Source organism: Camelus dromedarius, chromosome 21 (genome assembly GCF_036321535.1).
Source record: "Camelus dromedarius isolate mCamDro1 chromosome 21, mCamDro1.pat, whole genome shotgun sequence".
Lineage (NCBI taxonomy): Eukaryota > Metazoa > Chordata > Mammalia > Artiodactyla > Camelidae > Camelus > Camelus dromedarius.
In genome coordinates, this window is record NC_087456.1 from 10,593,097 (window position 1) to 10,613,587 (window position 20,491).

Sequence of the window (20,491 nt, forward strand, 5' to 3'; positions counted from 1 at the left end):
TGGCAGAGGTCTCTCACACACACATACGTTCTTCTACTTCCGCTGCAGGTTCGCGGGCTCAGGAACTCCTTCCAGTTTCCTGCGCGCTGCCAGGAAGGAGGCGAGTTACCGGCGCGCAACCGCAACGGTGCAAATCACGCCGCCATAAGAAAGCCCCTTACGGCCTACCGGCGAGCGGTCGGCGAAGTCGGTCCATTGCGCATGCCCGACTCATGCGTCGTCCGTCCGCCTTCCGTGACGTCACCCAGTCCACTCGTGCGCCTCGCCTTACAACCACCGGCAAGGAAGTGCGCCCAGCATGCCGGAAGTGTGGGCGCTTGTGGCCCGCCCCTTCCGGCCAGACAGATGCCGGCCCCGCCCGTCTGCGTAGGAAAGCGGAAGGGGCGGGAGTGGACGAAAGGAGGCGGGACCTGGCGCAGTTGGTAACCGGCTGCCGCCCTCGCTCGGCTCGGCCCTTGGCCCTGGTCTACCCTTGGCTTAAGTCTGGCGTCCCATTTAATGTGCAAGCGGGGCACAGAGCGTTAAAACACCCTTTGATTTGTCTCTGGAGAAATGTATTTTCCCCTCCAAACGAAAGTTATCTCAAGACCAGCGACGTGTTTTGCATAATATCCTCACCTGCGGGTAGTGCTGCAAAATTTTGTTGTTTTTACTTTGATCTGTCTAAATCCTAAATTTGAGAGGCTGAATTCCGAGAAGTGGGTGGACAAGTGACCTGGCCAAGGTTTGCCATCTCTAGGCAGGGTGTGAAGGGAATGAGTATTCACCCAACAAATACGTGTTAGGCACGCTTCTAGGCGCTGGTGTTATCAAAGCCTATAAAACAGATAAAAACCCCACCTTTGTGGAGCTCAAGTTGTAGGAATTCAGTTTGCTGACTTCGCATAAGGCAGAGATGAAGAAGCTTTTCAGTTAGGTCATTAAGAAGAAAAAATGTTCTTTCACCTCTTTAATTCCCAGCAAAATGACCCATACCACGAAGGGAAAGAATTTCTTGAGAAAATTCCTATGTGAAGAAATGGCCCAAATTTACTGATACATGGGCAGGGCAGAGGCTAAGGGAACTGCGCGCACCTATACTGGAAGTTTCACTCCTGGCTCTACCTTGGTGGTATCTTCAGACTGAAAAAGGACCACTGTGGAGTAAAGGTGGGGCCAGCCTGGAAGGAGGACCAGCTTGTAGGGATTCTCACTCTAACGTTGATTCTTAGCTCAGAGGCAGTCAAAAGCAGAGACTAGAAATTAATTTTAGAATGTCTTTGTTATTCGTATTTATTTGATTTTTCCGTGGTAGTTAGCAATCAGTTCCTAAAATGAAAGACTTGTTTAGTTCATTTATTCTAACAATAAATATTTGAGAACATACTATGTACTAGACACTGTGCTAAGAAGAGCAAAGTCCAAAACGAATAGTCCCTACCTTCAACAAGTTTGTAGTCAAGCAGGACACAGATGCTGAGCAATTAGAAGGGAACTGAATATTCTGAAAGAGGAAGTATAGGGTGCTATGGGAACATAAAGCCAGGGACCTAGTTTTATGGGCAAGGGACCAGCCCAGGTCCAACATTTGCACCCCCAATTTACACCTACAGCTAATCTAGGTTAGTGGGGTGGACAGTGAAGGAAATGAAAAGCCGGTGTCACCATCTAACTCCCTTCCCAGTCTTAAGCAAGGTGAAGGTAAGGAAGTAGAAAACACCAAGGGAATGAGTGCTGGGGCTTCCAAAGGCGATAGCAGACAGTTTCCAAGAAAAAAAGGGCACCCGGCATCAGGACCAGAGAAGGAGCACTAAGGGAGATCAGTGGAAAGCCCTGCGTGCACTCTCCCAGTGTTCTTTTCTGAAAAGGATAAAAAAAAACAAGGAAGAAGCTATGATGCTATTGTGCTAAGAGCAGCAAAGTCCAAGGCAAACGGTCCCTACCTTCAGCAAGTTTGTAGTCAAGCAGATACTGAGTTAAAACCACTCATCCATTCCTCTGATATATTCATAAACTTCCCATTAGAGTCACATACTAGAAGTTCAATCCTTCTTGGCACTTAAGAACACTGTTTTTTACACTTTGCCAGTTCACATTATCTGGGCCCCAATCCAGGTGGACAGCCTGGCTGTTAGCATCTCACAGAATAATGGGAAGGGACCAGCGTAGATCCCACAGCTTCTCTCCCAATTTATTTACTGCGGGTTCTTTTTCAGTTTGAGTTATGCAGATACAGACAGAGGCAGCCAGACATCAAGACCAAATCCCTCACTTCACCCACTCAACAAAATGCCCCCAAAATATGAAGTTTCTACACCTCGCCTGTCTCCTGCTCTCTAGAAGCCCAACTTCTGCTCACAGCTGAGCACCCAGTTTTCCCTTGGTCATACTTCAGCAACAGCATTCTCAGTAAATAAGTCCCATTGCCACCTGTGATCAAGGGGAGCTTATGGTTTTTGAAATAAAGCTGGCCCAACTTTTCAGCTAGCTCCACTTCAGGAGCAAGTAGGAGGTGGCTTGGTTTAAGGGTAGCAGACCAGACATGGACTTTCTTAACATGGCACAAATAGGTATCAGTATTCCAGAGGACGGGGGCCTGCAACCAGAGATTAGCATCTTGCTTTCCATTTAGGTCTTCAAGTTTAAATTACATATAATTTCACCTTTAAAAAGAAAAGAGCAAAAGGGTCAGAGACCAAACAAAAGTTAATACATCAGACCAGTTGGTGGCATACACCAGTCTTCACCATAATGGTTCTACACCAGTCTTCACCATAATGGTTCCCACCCAGCTACCTTCACCAGGAAGGGAGACAAGCAGGTTTGTGCTAAGTGAGCCTTTCCCAGAAGAGCACTGCTCAGCCAGCACATTCAACATCTCATTTTTCCCAAGTGCAAAAAATCCAAGTGACAGGAAGACTGGAAAAATCTCCATACGAGGGGGAATGGTCCCTGTTTCCTCTGTAGTCAGAGGAGTTTGTTCTGGATGCCCAGCTCACTCCCAGGTCTTCCTCAAAGCAGGAAAAAAAGAGAAAGAGAGCTCTCTCCTCTTCGAAGGCTATCACCAGGTCTGTACTCTCATCTACCACACACACACACACATACACAGCAGTATGGACATACCTCATTTTATTGTGTTTCGCTTTATTGCAATTTGCATGTCCTGTGTTTCTTACCAATTGAAAGTCTGTAGCCAATCTACAAGCAACCCTATTGGTGCCATTGTTCCAAAAGCATTTGCTCACATCGTGTCTCTGTGTCACATCTTGATAATTCTCACAACATTTAAACTTTTTAATTATTATGTTTGTTGTGGTGATCTATGATCTTTGCTGTTACTATTGCAAAAAGATTACAACTCACGGAAGGCTCAGATGTTGGTTAGCATTTTTTAGCAATCAAGCATTATTTAATTAAGATATGCACATTTGTAGTTTTAGACATAATGCTATTGCACACTTAACAGACTACAGTAGAATGTAAACATAACTGTTATATGCACTGGGAAACCAAAAAATTGGTGTGACTTGCTTTATTGCAATATTCACTTTATCACGGTGGTTCAGAACTGACCCCACAATCTCTCCGCTGTATGCCTGTATTTGAGAGGTGACAAGCTGCACACCTGATAACCAGTTCTTCTACAGAATCCCTAAGCCTTCTATGTCAACAGCTTCCCTTTAGAAGCTCAGTTTATGAGCTTTTACTCCACAGGCTGGATGACTTTCAGACTTTGGCACCTATTTCTATTTAGATATCAAGCCTGGTTCCTAAGCAACCAGCCGGCACCCCTCCCTCTCACTTCCCCCACCAGGGAGCGGGCTTACTATACTAGCAGAACAGGTCAAACGGAGATCAATCCTGGACAAATCAGTGCTTGAGGGGACTTTAATGAAAGCAAGAAAAAAATGTGGTGTAAAAACAAGGCAGAAAGGTTCTGTTCCAGGCAGTTTTGCCTTGTACAAGGAGAATGAAGTCAGCAAGTCAGAGTTTTAAAGCTGGCATTATTTCAGGCATCATTCCAGCTCCTTCACTTGAACAGGACTGAATCTGAAGCCCAGAGGTTAAATGACCTGGTTCAAGGTCACACCATTGGGAACAAAGCTGCAGCTAGAACCCTGGTGTGCAAACTCCCAGGCCAGATTTCCTTCTACATGACACTACCATTGGGAGGTCTAAAAAAAAAGTATGAAGGGTGATTTTTTCCATAAATTAAATCAACTTTCAAGCTAGGCATATTTGGAGAGTCAGAGAGTACTAACATTGTTAGAAAGAAGAAAGGTTTAAAAGCTAGTTAAATCTGAATAATAAAAAATATCCCTATGTACAATCTTGTAAAAAAAAAAAAAAAAAGAAAGAGAAGGAAGATGGCATTCGTGATTACTGGGCCGGCAGGGCAGGGGGCAGCTGCATGCTGGGGGTGGGCTGCATGGGCTGCCAGCTTTCCTGGGTTTGGAGGATGCGATACAGCTGCTTCAGCTGAGCAACAATGTTATCCTTGATGTCTGGAGTTGAGATCTGCAGGCGGACACTGCCACTGTCAAAGGATCGTGTGAAATCACCAGAGAACATCTCATAGATCATCCGAGCCACTACTGGAATGACCTGTTCAGAACACAGAGCACACCAGTATCTACTGATAAAAGGGTATTTTTAAACAGCAGGAGGAATCCAAGATTGAACGAAGGACCAGTGAGGCCATGGGGAAGCCCCCCTCCACTCTTAAGTTCTAGATGCAGAATATGCCTTCATCTCTCTGGACCATCCTGCCAAGGTTCACTTTAGAATTTGGTTCAAATGAAGGTAAAGAACCTAGATGTAGCATCACATCATATGCCTAAATAAATAACTGCTTCTTTAGCAAGACTTTTACCCAAATTTCATGTATTGCCTGTCCTGTTGCACAAATCCACAGCCAAATCCAAGTGGTCTTGCTGCCATTTCCTCAAATAAGAACATGTTCTTAAAAGTTACTCAAAAGGTTTTTCTAAAAGAGCTGGAAAGAGTCATATCCTGTTAGGTTCCAGCAAGACTCCAATGTCAGTAAGAGAATAAGGTCTCCATTGAATCAGGCATTCCTCCACTTTGAGGACCCGGTATTCTCCAGCCTGGTCCTACTGTACAATGTACAAAGCTTGAGTCGCTACCCCATCTGATGGGATTAAAACTCACCCAGGCTGATGGCTCCTCACTCAGGGTTCAATCCCAGACCTAGAGGCTAAAGCACTGATAGAAAGGCAAAGAATTGTTGACACATTATTATCTTCTCACCTGAACCAAGATGAGCTTCCTTTCCAGGGGTTTCCCATCTGGCCATTCTTCCCCAAAGCATAAGTAGATCTCAAATGGTGGCTGCTTCTCTATCTGTCCTTTCTGGTGGGCAATAAGATCTGCAGAATGTGGAAGAGCAGTTAAGTGTACCAGGTCATTCCATATCTACTCAGTAAATACCCTCTTTCATGCTGTCCAGTATAGTAGCCACCAGCCACAACATGTGGCTAGTAAATCTAAATTAATTAAAATTAAATACTTTCTTAGTCACATGTGTCACATTTACATAATAGCCACACATGGCTAGTGGCCACCATATTGAACAACACAAAGATAGAACATTTTCATCATTTCAGAGAATTCTATCGGACATCACTTAAACTAGACGTGGGGTTCAAATCACACTGGAAAAGTCACATCTCAGTGCTCTCTCTAAACATGTCTGCTTGAATTTGCCACTCAGATATGTCCCAAATGAGAAGAGTATATGTTTTGCCGATTTTGATGAACAGGGTCACCCTCCAAAGTTAAGGAGAAGCTTGTAGAATTTGGGGAGCAATGACAAGACTGTCTCCCTCTTCTGGCAATAAAGGAGCCACAGCCAACCTAAAACTGGCTTCAAATACATAGCTCTGCAGTGGAACAACCTTCTTTGTTGCCCAGGTCACTTTTAGAGTCAAGGTTCTCTTCTACCTTGACTTCCTGCAGAAGAAATTTCTTGGTTAAGACCTTTGCAGAGCCAGGAAAGGGGGGCAGGAAGGAGGAAGACATACTTCTGGGGAGCAGTTCCCATCCTCAATCATCTGAAAAGACTCACCACTAAGGAACGTTTCCAGACAAAATAGCTTGACTTTCTTTTGTCTCTCAATCAGGTTGGGGGCAACAAGCGATGGGGCACATGGCCCAGACCAGTACACCTTGCACTGGCACAGCCTGATGGCATAAATGGCATGACCGCTGACCTCCAGGATCAGTCCTCTGTCCATGACGTCTAGCAGCTTGCTGGTGAACAGCTTCTGCTTCTCATTGGTGATATGCTCTGGACCTGGGAACTTGACCTGCTCCAGGCTGACGGGACCAAAGAGCTCTTCCTGGTCAGGCATGGGACCCAGGTCTCCATAGAAGAGCCGGCAGCCCTGGGGGTTGCTCACGGTCATGGTCTGCCCATACTCCTTCCCACGGTACTGAAACTTGATGTCCAGGTCAGTCACTGCAAGGTGAGAGAGGACAGTGAGACTCCTGCCCTGCTGCTCTGCCTGTCCATCCCTAGGACTTCTGCAGGTCCGTCAAGATCAAGCCACCTTTCAACCAGCATTCAGGAAGGCCACTGCTATAGTTATCCTTCCTGGAATAAAGGGAGACATCAACACATCCCTGGAATGGTCACTCAAAAGGCTGCCTTGAAGCAAACAATTCAAAGTCCATCTATACTATCTCTGTTCAGTCACCACACCCTAATAGCTAGAATTTCTCCAACCAAAGTGCTGGGTCCTGATCTCCCCATTTTGTAAGGACTGAGTCTTCACATCACTAGGCACTGGAAGGAGCTAAAAACTAAGGCACCTGGTTTGTGTACCATTTTTGGCTCACTGTTTAAAAATACAGGAGGAACAAGTACTGAAAAGTATACATATGAGCACTCACTGTTGATCTCTGCTAAAAATAGATCATAGAAGGACATAGTTCACAGCAAAGTAAATTTTCACTCAGCAAGTGTACACTGAAACCTTTAAGTCTTATCAAAGTTATCAGCCTCTTGGACAAGATGTTAGTATTCACACCGCCCACCACGTGTACTGTGAAAGGGAGATGGAGCAATGGCATTGATTCTTCACTGAGCTGTATCTGCCCAGTTCAGAAAGAGATTTTCTCTGGGTCCTAAAGCCTCTCAAAATCCAAGAGCCTCCTTGACCAAATCCAAAGCCATTAACTTCCCTATCCCACAACTGGCCTTGTCCCCAAATGCCTGGCCAAACTGATAAACCCAGGCCTTCCCACCCACCCAAGAGGTGAATAACCAACAGCTGCACTGCAACCAATCAGAGCATCCCCAGAGCCAAGTAGGTATGGGCTTGTATTTCTTTACTTCTTTCCTGGTGACTCATCAGCCAGCCAGGAACCAGACACAGAGGCTCCCTGGGGGACTATTCTATACATGGCAAAGACACAGAGGCAGAAGGTGGGGCAGGAAATGGACTATAATAGGAGCTGAAGACCCAGCTAGAAAACCAAGGCTCACTTACTTGGGAGGGAGCTGATCCACAACTCCGGAGAGCTATAGAAAGGCTGTATGGGTGCCTGGGGCACTTCCATCTCCAGAGGCTCGGTTTTGGGCCACACTGCTTCGGGGCTGCAGTTGCCCACGCTGCAGTTGCCCACGCTGGCTGGTGCCATGGGAGAACCTAGAACAGAGGGATGTGGGTGAGCAGGCAGGGGCACCGCACACAAGCACATCGAAAACCTGAAAGGTCAACTCGTAAGAGTCCCGCGACTCAATGTGGCAGCCCGTCAATGATTCCCCCAACAAACACAAAAAGCCGTAAGGTTCCCTTGCTTCTGCTTCCTAATCTTGTTAGTTCTTTCAAACTCATAATTCTGAAAACATGCATTTGCTGATGATTAACAGACAAGTGAGTTTTCTCTGGGGTTAAATTAAAATGCACATGAATGAGAGGTTCCCTGTTGCAAAATCTGAACCCAGCAATTAAGTAGAAGCTGGTTATCTTCTATAAAGTGAACTCAACTGAATTAGTTGATTAGCTTCAAGTAAATGTTAATGAATAAAAATTCCTTTTAAAATAAACAAATACGTTTACCTGCATGAAACATGTGGAAGGGTACTCAAGAACCTGGAAAGATTTGTCTCCTTCAGGGAAGGAACTGGGATGTTCAGAGACAGGATGGAAGGAAAGCCTTTCAGCTGATTACCTTTTGGTACCATTATGACTTTTAAACCAGGTAAGAATATTATTTATTCAAAAGGATCCAGTTAAAGCTTTTAAGAGAGAGAATGAAAAGCCCATCCTACTTTCCTGCTATTGTCAAAATTGGCTTTCTCCAAAGTCTACAGATTTTTCCTCCTAGCCTCATCTTTTTGGCATCTGTTCTTCAATAATTCTTCTTCCTCTGCCCAACAGCTCTGCAATCACAGAGGTTAGTGTTTCTTTGACCCTCTGTGTACAAGTCTGGCTGAATCTACATACCCATTTTACTTTTTTGTATTCAATATATGCTCATGTTTCCATAAAGGATCCAAAATGGCCCATGACATAAGGCCACACAACATCAGCTTGAATAAAATGTGAAAAGAAATAGGAAATCAGGATCCTGGAAATAGGTTGCATCCTTTTAAGGGGTGAGAATGACTGACTGAGTCAACCAAGGATTTGGGAGAGGATCTCATATTTCCAAATGTCCAACTCTAAAAATTTTGCTAAGTGGGACTGTAGCTTGTGGCCATACTGACCTGAGAGAGTATTATGATATTTTTCTTTACTCATCACTTGGATGCAAAGTTATAAATGACAAGGTAAGTGAAGGGGGAAAAGTAGACAGCTAAGAATCATTTTCTGACTCTCAAAGATAGGGACCTCACCTAGAGTAGGGTACTCCAAAATCCTAAAGGAATCATCTTGATTTACTAAATTTTCTAGGTGGCACAAGTCTCTGTCATTTGACCCGTAGCAGCCAGATGGAACTTAGAAAGGCAGTGAAAAGCTGCTCAACTGAATGCACGTCATGTGACCAGGAGCATGTCAGTTCAAGTGAAGATGCTGTGGAAGGGCAATACACCTTGTGTTTGAGCATCTTCAGGATGTGCAATGGGAGATTCAGTACCTGCTGTGTCACACAGGGACCCACCAGCCTCTAAACTCATTTTTCCTAGGAAGCTGAATTCCAAAAGTCCATTAAAAAAAAAATAAGATAAAGCCTCTAGTAGATAAATTCTATCAGAGCCTAGTATTAAGAGCTGTAGAAGTCGCAAGTTTCCCATGATACAGCCTTAGCAGAGTAGATCCTGTTAAGCAAGTGACAGAAAATTTATACCAAGAGAAAAGGTGGAAGAGTCTGTCTACAATTCATGAAAATGATGTCTGCACTTGACCTGATGGAAATCGGCAAAATTCATAACAGCTGATATATTTGCATGTGGAACTGAGAATGAATTTAAATTTTTAATTTCTCTGAATTATCACATAAGATTCAGAAGATGCTCTCTCTGCCTAGAAGCCACCCCACTGGGGTAACTGGGCCTGAGGCGTTCCTTTGCCTATGACCCCTACCTGCTAACAGACTGGCAGCCTGGCCTCAAAATCCAGTCACTGCTCCCAGTGCAGTGGTGGCTGAGCGGTCAACAGCTGCAAAGTCAAAGCCCCTTACAACCTCCTCATCCCTCTGTGCCACCCACTGCCCCTACTCACCATTGATGTTCAGGAAGGGGAAGGTGTCCTGGATGGGAACGTGGTGCTGTGACTGGTCGAGCTCATCTTCCTCATCTTCGTCATCCACATCATTATCCTTCTCATCCCAAGGAGCAGATCCAGTGGATCCTACCCAAGAAACAGACATACAAGCCCGTAAGTGGGCCGCTCAGGCTGCATTGCCACCCCTGCAGCTGACCCACTGTGCCAGCTAGGGAGTGCCAGTGAGTTCAGTGTGCACCCCCAGTGCCCTAGCCAAAGAGTGGGAACCAAGAGTTCACCCCAGTTCCAACTCTTCCTACAGAGCCCGAGTGCAAGCTCGTCCTCTCCTATCCAGGAGCTGCAGACCCTAGTCCCTTCTCCTGGAAATCTTTTAATTCCTACTCTACACCTCTTCCTACACTTTAGCACCCTTTTTAAGGACTCATGGACTGCAACTTCTCTCCTCTGTAAGCTTAAATGTGAGGACAGACCCTTCTCTCATGGCAGGGCCTCACTGGATTCACTGGAGGCCAAGTCTCAATTATCTGGCTCATAATCAGAACTCGTTAAACATTGAGTAAATAGGAGGATTGGGTAGTATTCTTCTAACAAAAGTGACCTACAAATTAAATGATCACTCACCCATCGTTCATAAAGAGAACTTAATAGCTGTCACATGTCATGTCAACTGATTCTCAGACTAGCCTTTGAAGTAGGCAGGAAAGCTGAGAGCCCAGGTTTCACAGTGGAAGAAACTGAGGCTCAAAAGTTCAAAGGACTGGATTCAATGTCCCACAGGTAGTGAAGTGAAAAGAACCAGGGTTAGAACTCAAACCTTCTAAGTTTTAATCCCTCTTTATTCTGAACTATCTGGCCTCTCTTCTCAGTGCTGAGTCCCACGAGAAGCTATTTTTACAGAACTCTATACTCCCTCTACTTTCTAATGCTTTACTGTTCCACTGAGTGAGCAGGAAGACTTTGCCGAGTTTCTGTCTTTTGTTCTCTGGGTCCTTCCTAGGGAAAGGCTTTCTTGTTTACCAGTCGTAAACTCTGGCAGCAAGGCATTTTTCAAGTCAACTGTCTCTTTAAGGGTCCAGCCCGGAGCCTTCTCCCCAGCAGCTGGGTCCTCACCTGGGTTAATGATTGAGCCCTGGGGCTGGGGGATGTCACACACTTGATATATTTTCACTGGGTTCATGGGCACCTCCTTTGTGCCATCGTACATCAGGTTGAATTCCCTGCTCTTGTTGAGAGCACAGCGGAGCTGGGCCTTCCATTTAGCTGGGTCAGGGTCATCCACCCCTTCCTGGTACTTTCCGGTCTCCACGGCCCAGGCCTGAAGGATAGGAAACTGCAGTGAGTGCCTGTTGTGGCCCAGAAACTGCAAAGTGTGCCCACCTTCCCTCATACAGACAAGACATACACACCCCAGCCTGACTGCCCCATCATCCCAACCCCAAAGTAGAGAGCCTGCAGCAGGAAACACCACCCTGGGGACCAGGCAAGGCAGGGCCCAAGGGAAACAAAGCCACACACAAATACCGTCTTTTGAAAAGAGGAGACTTATCTCAAGTGTTGGTGCCAGCACCACCTGTCAAGACTACAATGGCCATAATGAAGGGCTGAAAAGAGAAGTCTGGAACAAATACACACCAAAATGCCAATGGTAAATGTAGAGAGAGGATTTCAGGTAGTTTCTTTTTAACTTAGTTGGTCCCCTGTCAGTCTTTAATCCGATGCCCAAATAACTTTAGAAACCAAGTGCCTTTAGGGGTAACAGCCTGTAGGAAGGCAGGAAGCATACTCTGGGGGTTCAGTTTGCTTCACCTTGAGGCTGAGGGCCCCAAGTCCTAATAAACTCACACCCCCTGCCTCTCCCTACGTCTTCAAACTCCCACGTGGAAAGACTTTGCTGGAAACACCAGTGGTTGGTGGCCAGGGCTAAGACCACTTTGGCCCCACCTCTCTGGTTTTCCATTTCCAGGGCTAACAGGCATTTATGTTTCTGCTCACGGAAGGTCCGCCCTCTCCCACGGCAAATGTATTCTCAGATCTCTACGCTTTCTTCAGGAGTGTGACATACGTTCTTGTGCAGAAAAGGGGGGTATCATTGGCAGAGTTCAGGATCAGGAAGCACACACCAGCTTGTTCCAGTGGATAGGGAATATCATTCGTCCAGTCCCAAATCCTTGCCTCTGCTCCTGACCACAGGCTTCTTCCTCAAGCCAAAATGGAATTTTTCTGCCCCATCCTTTGAGATCTCTGGTCTCCCTCAGTCACTCCATGCAGAGCCTCAGAATCATGAGGCAGTTTCCTCCAATAGCTAATCTAAATCCTTCTCCTCCAAGTCACTCACTTGTTCTTACCATTTTCCCAGAGCCAGGGGCTCCTCCGCTAGTTTTGCAGTATGGGATGAAGAGGTTTGACAAAGTTGCTGCCCTGGGTGGGCGACTCAGTAGGCACCATTCCATCCAGCCCTCTGCAGGGGATTTCAACCTCACTGGTCCTTAGTGTCGGAGAGGCACGTCTCCAGTTGTGCCTGGTGGTACCTGGCTGCTGTTGTCCCCTCTGTTTGTTTGATGCTCGCTGTCCACTCCCCCGCTGGCCCCACCCAGCTGGCTGACACTGTGCTGACTTTGGCCCAGGTCTGCAAATTTCTGTGGCTCCCCAAATCCCTGCCCTTCCACAGAGAGCAGCCAGACTAACCCAGAACCACAGCCCCAGCCTTCCTGCTCACAACGCAGCCACTCCCCAGGGCCCAATCAGGTGGTGCTAAGGACCCAAGGCTGAGGCAGCAGAGTGGTACCCACCACATGGCAATCACTGTGATCTAGAATCACTCCTTGTTCAAACTGTTTGAGTCTTGCTTCTGAGATTTTGGTCACTGGGTGGGCCCCTATTTCTCTACCTAAAATGGACATAGTCTCTGCATTTGTATGGTAATTTACAAGTCCCTTCCCACACTTTATTTCACTCAATTCCCACAACAATCCTGTGAGGCAGGCAAGACTGGTTTCATCCCCATTGTACTGAAGGGGACGCTAAAGCCCAAAGAGATTATGTGACTTGTCCAAGACCACACGTGCAATTGATGGTAGCAGGATCTGAAGCCAGGACTTCCGACTGCTGGTCAGAAAGGGCTGTATGAAAATGGGGGACCAGACAGGCCTGGGTTCAAATCCTGGCCCCATCACTTATTGGCTGTGTGATTTGGGCAAATTATGTAGCCTCTCTCAGACTCAGCTTTCGCATCTACAACATGAGGGTGACGCCCCCCCTTAAACAGTTGTCGAGAACTAAATGAGATAATGGTCACAGGGTATACAGTAGGCACTCACTTAATGCTAGTCGTCACTCCCCACACCCCACATCCTGCCAGAAGCCTGTCAGAATTTGGGATCTGTGAAAGCACCTCCCTCTTCTCCTGACTCCCAAGGCCCTCTCTTAGCATTCTGTAAACAGATACACAGATATAAATAAGACAAAGTAGCTCCCCACAGACTTCCTTAAGCCCTAAGCACACAGATCACTCTCGTGAGCGGGGCTTTCAGGAACCAGCCTCTTCCCCGACAGCCAGCTGCCACCAGACGCTTCAACAGCAAAGTCAGTTTCAGACCAGGGCCACAGCAAGAGACCAGCTGGGCCAAGGCAGGCCCATTCCCCCTCTGATGCCAGCTCGAATAATGGATGCTGGTTTACAGATGTTCCCCTTATCACTTTTACATCATTATGTAATTTTTAAATTAAAAGCATTTCTTTACTTGCTAAGTACTCTCGGGCCAATTTTCTCTCCACCTCTCGTCTCTCTGCTTAATATAACTGAGCTGGGCAGGAAACAACTCCAGGATGGCCCTCCTTTGAGATATGCGCCCGCCTTTCCCACTACAATCTCAGCAAGAACGCTGGGGCATCAACCTTGAGAGGCCCAGGGTAGGGACTGGATTTTACCTCTGATTTCTAACTTATAGTCAGGGAAGAAATGGGTAAACTCACTTCTCCATGTCTTGAGGGTGCAGAAACTAAAGCTACACAAGAGGTGGAAGACTGACCAGTGCAGAGAAGCTGCTCTGCATCAGAGGCACGGGCTTCAGAATTACAAACCACAGAACACCCTTCCCACGAGCAGTTTCCCACCTACTTCTGTCTGAGACTTTGGCTTCACTTTAATTTTGTAAAATGCCACGTGATTAAGTCTTATTTCCAGTTAAGCAAAATAACTCTCATATCAGAGCTATTCTTTATTTAAGAAAACATATTTATAGAATAAAAAAGTTTGTAATTAAGTCATCTTTTAAGTGGAGGTTACAGATGGGGCAAAATATTTTAATTTCAAAAGAAAAACAAGCAGAGGGCCCTCAAGACCCACCCTCCAGGCCATGTTAGGGGCATGCTCACTCTCAGAGGTTCTGCCCTGGTCTGGATAACCATTTCCCTGGCCCAAGCACCTCCCTCCAAAGCAGAACACCTAGTGAATGAAGGGGAAGTGTCAATTGTTGGCTGACCCTTGGGAGCTCTAGGAACAAACACATCCTACCCACACTTCCAGGAGTTTAGGCAACTGCACCAGGGATCCTTTGGGACATGATTTTGTGAGTTGAGTACCTTTGACCGATGGGAAAGATGGGAAAGAATATATGACCTCAACCATAACAGACGTGCCCCAACAAGAGAAATTACTATGCCGGCTAAGTTTGCTCCCCCCCTACATCATAAACATTCTTTCTGTTGCATCAGCAACAGATCTAGTACATTCCTCGTGCCAAAATTGAAAACAGAACAGAACAAGGAACCAGAAAGGTCAGAGAGAACTGGAAAACATTTCGAGTCAGATTCTAGAAGACGTTTACCTTGAAAATGGTATTTTCTTCCTCCTGTTGGGGGCTATGCCGGGTGGCATGTTTCCAGGGAATCTGGAAGCGTTTGGAGTCTCTGTGTAGCCAGATGAGCCCAGGGTACAGGCCACTGTCCACTTGGGCCACCAGCCAAGGCTTCAGCCGAACTCTGCGGGGGTGGAGGGCCATGATCTGGGTTGGGGGGAGGGGGGAGAAGTAGAGAAAGCAGGAGTATTAGGCCAGCCCCTGGGAAAAGTTCCCAGCCACTGTTCCCGCTTGATAGGGCTACAGTTTCATTAGATTACTGCCAAGAAACTGAATATGGGAATCAACTGTGCCAGCTGGGGAAGAAAAGAAGAGAGGTTAAAAGGTTCTTTTGATTCTTATTCCAAAGCCATTTATACTTCATGCTCTAGCCAAATCAGACTTATCACGTAAGTAGATCGCATTTCTTCTGTTTAAATCCTGAAGCAGAAAAATAAAAAGATGATGTCATCCCTACTGGAACATAGTCCTTCGTGAAGTACCAAGGGCTTTGGAAGAGAAGGGAAATTGCTCTTTTTAATCTCATCTCAGGAGAGGGAAGAAAAAAGTTACGGAAACAGCGAGGATATGGGCAAGAACTTGAGGCACACTCTCTTTTTAGACAACTAAGGCGAGTGGGAATATTTTCGTAAGAAATGACAGCATCGTGATGAGAGAAAAGTAAGCGAGGGACAGGTCCTGGTTCCAAAGTCCTCACTTACATAGATGAGCAGGCAGTGTATCCACGGGGATCTGAGAGCTGGGCCTCAAGTCAGCTTTCCTTTCTCTGGATCACTCAAAGTTTCTGTACAAAAAAAAAGGGGGGGGGGTCCAAGCTGGTTATCCACAAGACAATGCAGTGTCTGGGAGAAGGCTTGGGAGCAGTGGAGACAAAGCCTGAGAACCCTTCCCTGTAACTGAGTCTGAGAAAGCTCAGAAGCCCTGCCAGGGCAGCCTCCTCACCCGGGTCTGTTTATCTACCCACAGAGACTGAGATGAACTGATTGGCTGCAGGAGCCAGCCTGGGTAAAGTCTGCAATTGATTCTCATAAAAATACAAGGGCAGAGCGAAGCGTAGCAGAGAACATCCAGCAGTAGCCAGCACTCACAGCGGGGAAACAAAAGCCTGCCCAGATTGGGCGCCTAAAGGAAAGACCATCACTGGACAACTGGTTGCCTGGGATGTTGTGTCTAGCTCTTTTGGTGTTCTTATTTGACTTTGTTTTTTAGCTCGGGTGAGAAAGAGATGCCTGCAAAATAATGTTCATTCAACAAATATTTGATCGTCAGCTCCTGTGTGACAAGCACAGTGTTAGTTACCAAACACCATGTTTTCATCAGACTTCCTGAAGAAATCCACGCTGGAGCTGCTCAAACCCCATAATGGCATGAGGAAAGGGACATAACTGAGTCACCTTCACACCAGAAAGATTCCCACATGGATCACAGTTCGGAAACCAAACCAGTTGAGTTAGCTGGGGGCTCCCACTTGGAGGAGCTTAGCTGAGGCGGTTGCCCCCGTAACCCCACTTCTCTCCCCAGCCAGGTACCCAACAAGCGGGAAAACTCAAACCCAACTCAAACCCAACTCGGCCACTGGCACTTTAGGAGCAAGGCTGGACCTGCTCTCACCTGAGCCTTCTGACCCAGTTACCAAGTCCTGCAACTGAAACTCTCCCCCTGGGAGCAAAGCTCACAGTGGGCATGTGACGTGGCTCTAGTGCCCCCCACCCCCAAGTTCTTGGCCTTAGTTTAGGTGGCTTTGTAGGGCAGCAAGTCAAGCCATCACACCCCAAAGAACATTTACCTCACAAGGAGGAGGGAATGCATATTCTCCCCAGGGCAAGTTCTAGCCTCCTCGTCCTCAGTCCTGGCCTCTGTGAGGGGGATGGGGCGAGGGAAAAACAAAGAGAAAAGGGAAGTGGGCAGCAAACTGGTCAACCTAGTGAGGGACTTTTGAGAATTTCTATTGCAATACTGGTCAGTCCCTCCCCTGAGCCTTGCTGACACGTCAATTCTGCCTCTTGACGCATCACGGGCTTTGAAGAAAAGGCCTCATCCTAGCTGATCCACAGCACATCAAGAAAAAATTAAGACAACCAGGCCAACACAAGGAACTGCACATAGAGATGGGGAGGGAGACGCAGCCACCCATGGAGATCGACGATTAAGATCTAGAGCCCTGTGTTCTCACCATTCTCCCAACATGGCACCACATAGGATGGCACCTGCCCCAGCCTCCTCCTCCAGGCCCCACCTCCAGCCGGGCTAACCCTGTCCATCTTCGGAAAGTCAGCCAAGATCTCCTCCACCTGCCACCCAGTAACGAAGATGATAAAAACGGGCAGAGAGGGAAAAAACTGGAAGCAACTGAAATAACAGAGGAACATGGCTAACAAAACATTCATAGGCTGCTGCATCATGCAGCCATCATGGCATCTGAAGAATTTTTACTGGATTTGGAAAAATGTTTAAATAGGTAGTTAAGGGGGGAAAAGGCATCATACCATATTGACTGGACAGTAGTGTCTCCATCTTGTAACATAACATGCACTTGCATACATACACACATAGAATAAAAAAAGGGAAAGAAATAATACACCAATGCAATAAGAAGTTCTTAATGGTAACCTGGTGATAGGATTATGGGTGAATTTTATACTTGCCTATATACTTTCATATAGGATCCACATTTTCCTACAATGACATGTTTTGATTCATAACTTAAGAACCAAACACCACAAGGAGTATTTTTTAACCACAGGAAGCTAAGACATTTCTTGGCCATTGGAAGGTATAAAAGATGATGGCCTTCAGCTAATTAAACCATGGTAACAACAACCCTTTTTATCTACATAGGCTTTACAGTTTTTATGTGCAGTTTTACTTAAGTGTCTGATTTCATCCTCATGATGTGGAGGTAGTATTACTATCATCCCCATTTTACAGCTGAGTTAACTGAGGCACAGAAAAGTACTTTACCTGGGGGCTGGACCCAACACTTCTAAGTCAGAGTGTGCTGTACCAAATCCTGCCACTACACTCAGACTTCTAAGTCCTTCCCTTCTATACACCAAGAAAGTAAACCAAAAACATCAACAAAGATCCAAGCAACACAGAGGGCCAATGAAGTGGTTAGGGAGGAGCTGCATGACACCCACCCCAAACACACCTAAACCAGAGTTCTCTTTCAAAATACTCTCACCACTCAAATCCCAATGCCCATAGAACTACCCTAGCCTACCTGAACTCATCCCTGGTATCTCTAGCTGCCATCAAAGTGAAATTCAAGGCCTGTGTCTCCACCAAGTATTCAACCAGCCAAAGAACAAAGATGCTAACCCATCCACTCCCCTCACGTGGGGAAGTTTTCAATCTCCCCAAGGCATGAACCATCCTCTCTCACACCCCTACTCAAGGGAAGAGATCCCCTATAAACATCCCTACTGCACCTCTGCAGCCCCTGCCCAGACCAGTTTTCAGGGACACCACCAACCCAAAGCCAAGATTCAACTGTCAGTGGTTTTACTCAGAGTAAAACACACCCCTCATTTCTTGCAGACAGGCATCAGCGATGGTCCTGCTTTTTCCCTTCCTCCTGGAGGGACCTGAAATGCCATCTTCCAAGTTCCTCAGTTTTTCCTCCATTTAGTTTAGCTCGGTTTAGGGGTAAATTCTGGGCCACTAGCCATAATTCCTATGCCCTTCCTCCCTGCTTGATCAAAGTTGGGGGTTGGTGAGAGGGAGCTACAGGGTACTGAGCGCTGGTGTTATGCATTATAGATACATCTAACCCTAAAGGACTCTCCTAGACCAGTACCAGTCATCACCAACCCCTACTCAAACCCCTTCTCCCTCTCCCTTCCCTGGCTTCCACTTTTGACATCCACCAAGAGAGCAGGGTTGGGGCAGGGATGGGGCAGGGATGACCCCTCTTCCACACAGCTCGCTCCCTGTAAAGAGCGGCACCCCGGGCCTGCTTTCCAGCCAGGCCTGGAAGACTTTCCTCACTTCTCCACACCCGCCCTCCAGCCCCTTCAGGCAAGAGGGCCTCACCCCCAGAGCAACCACACCCGGCGCCACCCTCCCCAGGGCCTAGCTTGGCTACTTGGAAATTCACGGGTGTCTCCCAGGGCCAGGGCCAAGGGCTCGACTGTGCTAAACAAATTCCAGGAGAGAAAACACACTGGCTAAAGTTACTGGCCGTCCCTACCCTCAATTTCCCAAGACACCCACCAGGATTAAGGGCGAGCCGGCCTAAGAAATGCCCTCTTTGGGATACAGCTGGTAGGACCCGAGAGGTGGAGGCACCTGAGCTCTACCCGATGGTGGGCGGGTAGAGGCCGAGAGCAGTACATTTCAGCTGGGCAGGGAGGGAAAGGGAGTCAACAGAAGTGGGGCTGGGGGGTACTGTTGGGAAGGGCCTAGCTCTCTAGGGCTAGGACCCGTCCAAAAACCACCTGGAGCAGAGCGACGGACACCCAGCCCCAGATGGTATCCCCAAACAAACAGATGTCCTTAAGCAAACTTTCCTCACCCCACAAACCCTGGAGGGGACCCTTCTCCACCAGCGGGTGTGTTCTCCCTCCCCTTAAGCCAGTCTCCAGAAGTTGGCGTCCCCACCTTTTCCTCAATCCGGCTGCCAGAAGCGGACGTTCCTCCGAACCAACTCCCCAGTTAAGATCGTCCGTCGCCACCGCGCTCCTCCACCGGCTGGGTAAGAAACACCTGGCTCTGCGCAGGTAGGGACCGCGGGGTCCGCTCCCAGTCCCGCACCGGCCCTTACCTGCCCGGCCCAGGTGCTCCGAGATCACGTCAGAGCCTCGCCCCAGGACGCCGCAGCCCCCTCCGCCGTCCAGCCACGCCCCCAGGTGTGGCCACGCCCTCCTGCGTTCAGGATTGGCGAGTTGCGAGAAATATGATACTCTGTGTTCCTGGGCGGCTCGGCCTCGCCCAGCCCGTCCCCCACCGCCCTCCCCCGTTTCTAACCCGGGGTGAGAAAATTCCCAGACCGGGGCCTAGACTTCAACCCTCGGGGCTGGTGGTCTGGGGAACTGGAAGCAACTGGGAGGTCAGATCTAAGTCAAGGAGGTGCCTCCCCTCCTTCGTGCCCCATACTCACCCGGCGGTATGGGGACAGTTAACCACAAATAAGGGGTTAGAGATTGGGAGTTGGCCCTACTACCTGTGGGCCTGTGTAAGGGAGGCAGGACACTTGGTTCCTTCCGAGGGAAGCCCGTGGCTTCTAGGGCAGGAATCCTGCCTTTACTCTGCCTCTTACCCCTGTGACCCTGGATGAGTTACTTAGCTGCTTGGTTTCAGTTTCCTCATCTATTCAGTGAGAATAATGGAATAATAGTTCCTGTCTTTTCCAAACGCTATCTGGCAATGATTAAAAGCCTGGCCTCCGGAGCCAATCTATTGAGATTCAAACCCAACGCCATCAATTACTACAGACTTGGGAAAGTTTAAGTTCTCTGGGCCTCAGTTTTTTATCTGTAGAGTGAGGTAAATAATGTTACCTCTTCACAGGGGGGGGTTGTGGACATTCAAAAAATTACTTCATGTAAAGTGCTTGGCACGGTATTTGGCATCTCCCAAGTGCAGTATAAAGCCTTACAATTTTTATTGATATAAGGATAAAAAGTATCGTATAGACAGTATCTCACAGAATAAAATGACATCTTCTGTTATTACCTGAGGTTCAAGGCCTGTATGTCCTGTAAGCACTGAGCTGTCACGGGTAAGGGGTGTAAGGAGGAGACTTAGGTTTTGGAGCTTAAAAGCAATGAGTGAAAGACTCTGAGGGAGTAGTGTTAGGGACTGAATTGTGTCCCCTCTAAATGCAAATGTTGAAGTCCTATAACTCCCCCGTGTCTCAGAATGTGGCCTTACTTGGAGAGAGAGCCTTTACAGAGGTAATCAAGTTAAAATGAGGTCATTAAGGTGTGCCCTAATCGAATACGACTGGCATCCTTACAA

The 20,491-nt window shown here is 47.4% G+C and overlaps 2 protein-coding genes across 4 annotated transcripts in view; both read right to left on the reverse strand.

Moving 5' to 3' along the window:
- Window positions 1-228, reverse strand: part of LAMB3 (laminin subunit beta 3) — a 143,771-nt gene extending 143,543 nt beyond the window's left edge. The window contains exon 1 of one of the 2 annotated variants that reach the window (XM_064477147.1): window positions 169-228. The gene's annotated coding sequence lies outside the window, so the exon portion shown is untranslated. Of the gene's footprint in view, window positions 1-27 lie in introns of both variants that reach the window. The other variant, XM_064477148.1, reaches the window with a different exon arrangement.
- Window positions 229-3,091: 2,863 nt separating this feature from the next.
- Window positions 3,092-19,355, reverse strand: IRF6 (interferon regulatory factor 6). Of its 2 annotated transcripts, none has more exons than XM_010992150.3 (9): window positions 19,133-19,355; window positions 15,232-15,314; window positions 14,501-14,677; window positions 10,785-10,989; window positions 9,672-9,800; window positions 7,494-7,652; window positions 6,068-6,460; window positions 5,251-5,369; window positions 3,092-4,584 (listed from the first exon to the last, which is right to left on the reverse strand). In XM_010992150.3, the coding sequence occupies exons 3-9, from the start codon at window positions 14,672-14,674 to the stop codon at window positions 4,360-4,362; spliced, it is 1,404 nt and encodes a 467-aa protein (XP_010990452.1). In that variant the 5' UTR covers window positions 14,675-14,677; window positions 15,232-15,314; window positions 19,133-19,355; the 3' UTR covers window positions 3,092-4,359. The 2 variants fall into 2 exon arrangements, with proteins under 2 accessions (XP_010990452.1, XP_064333224.1); XM_064477154.1 differs by having other exon boundaries at window positions 19,296-19,353.
- Between the last annotated feature and the right edge of the window lie 1,136 nt (window positions 19,356-20,491).

What these genes read in the sequence shown, in the direction of transcription:
- IRF6 (XM_010992150.3), bottom strand. Translation starts at nt 14,674, where the DNA reads ATGGCCCTCCACCCCCGCAGAGTTCGGCTGAAGCCTTGGCTGGTGGCC. An exon ending in GTGGATCAGCTCCCTCCCAA is followed by an intron (nt 6,461 to 7,493) that starts GTAAGTGAGCCT and finishes CTCACCTTGCAG; the next exon opens with TGACTGACCTGGACATCAAG. An exon ending in TCTGGAAACGTTCCTTAGTG is followed by an intron (nt 5,370 to 6,067) that starts GTGAGTCTTTTC and finishes CACATTCTGCAG; the next exon opens with ATCTTATTGCCCACCAGAAA.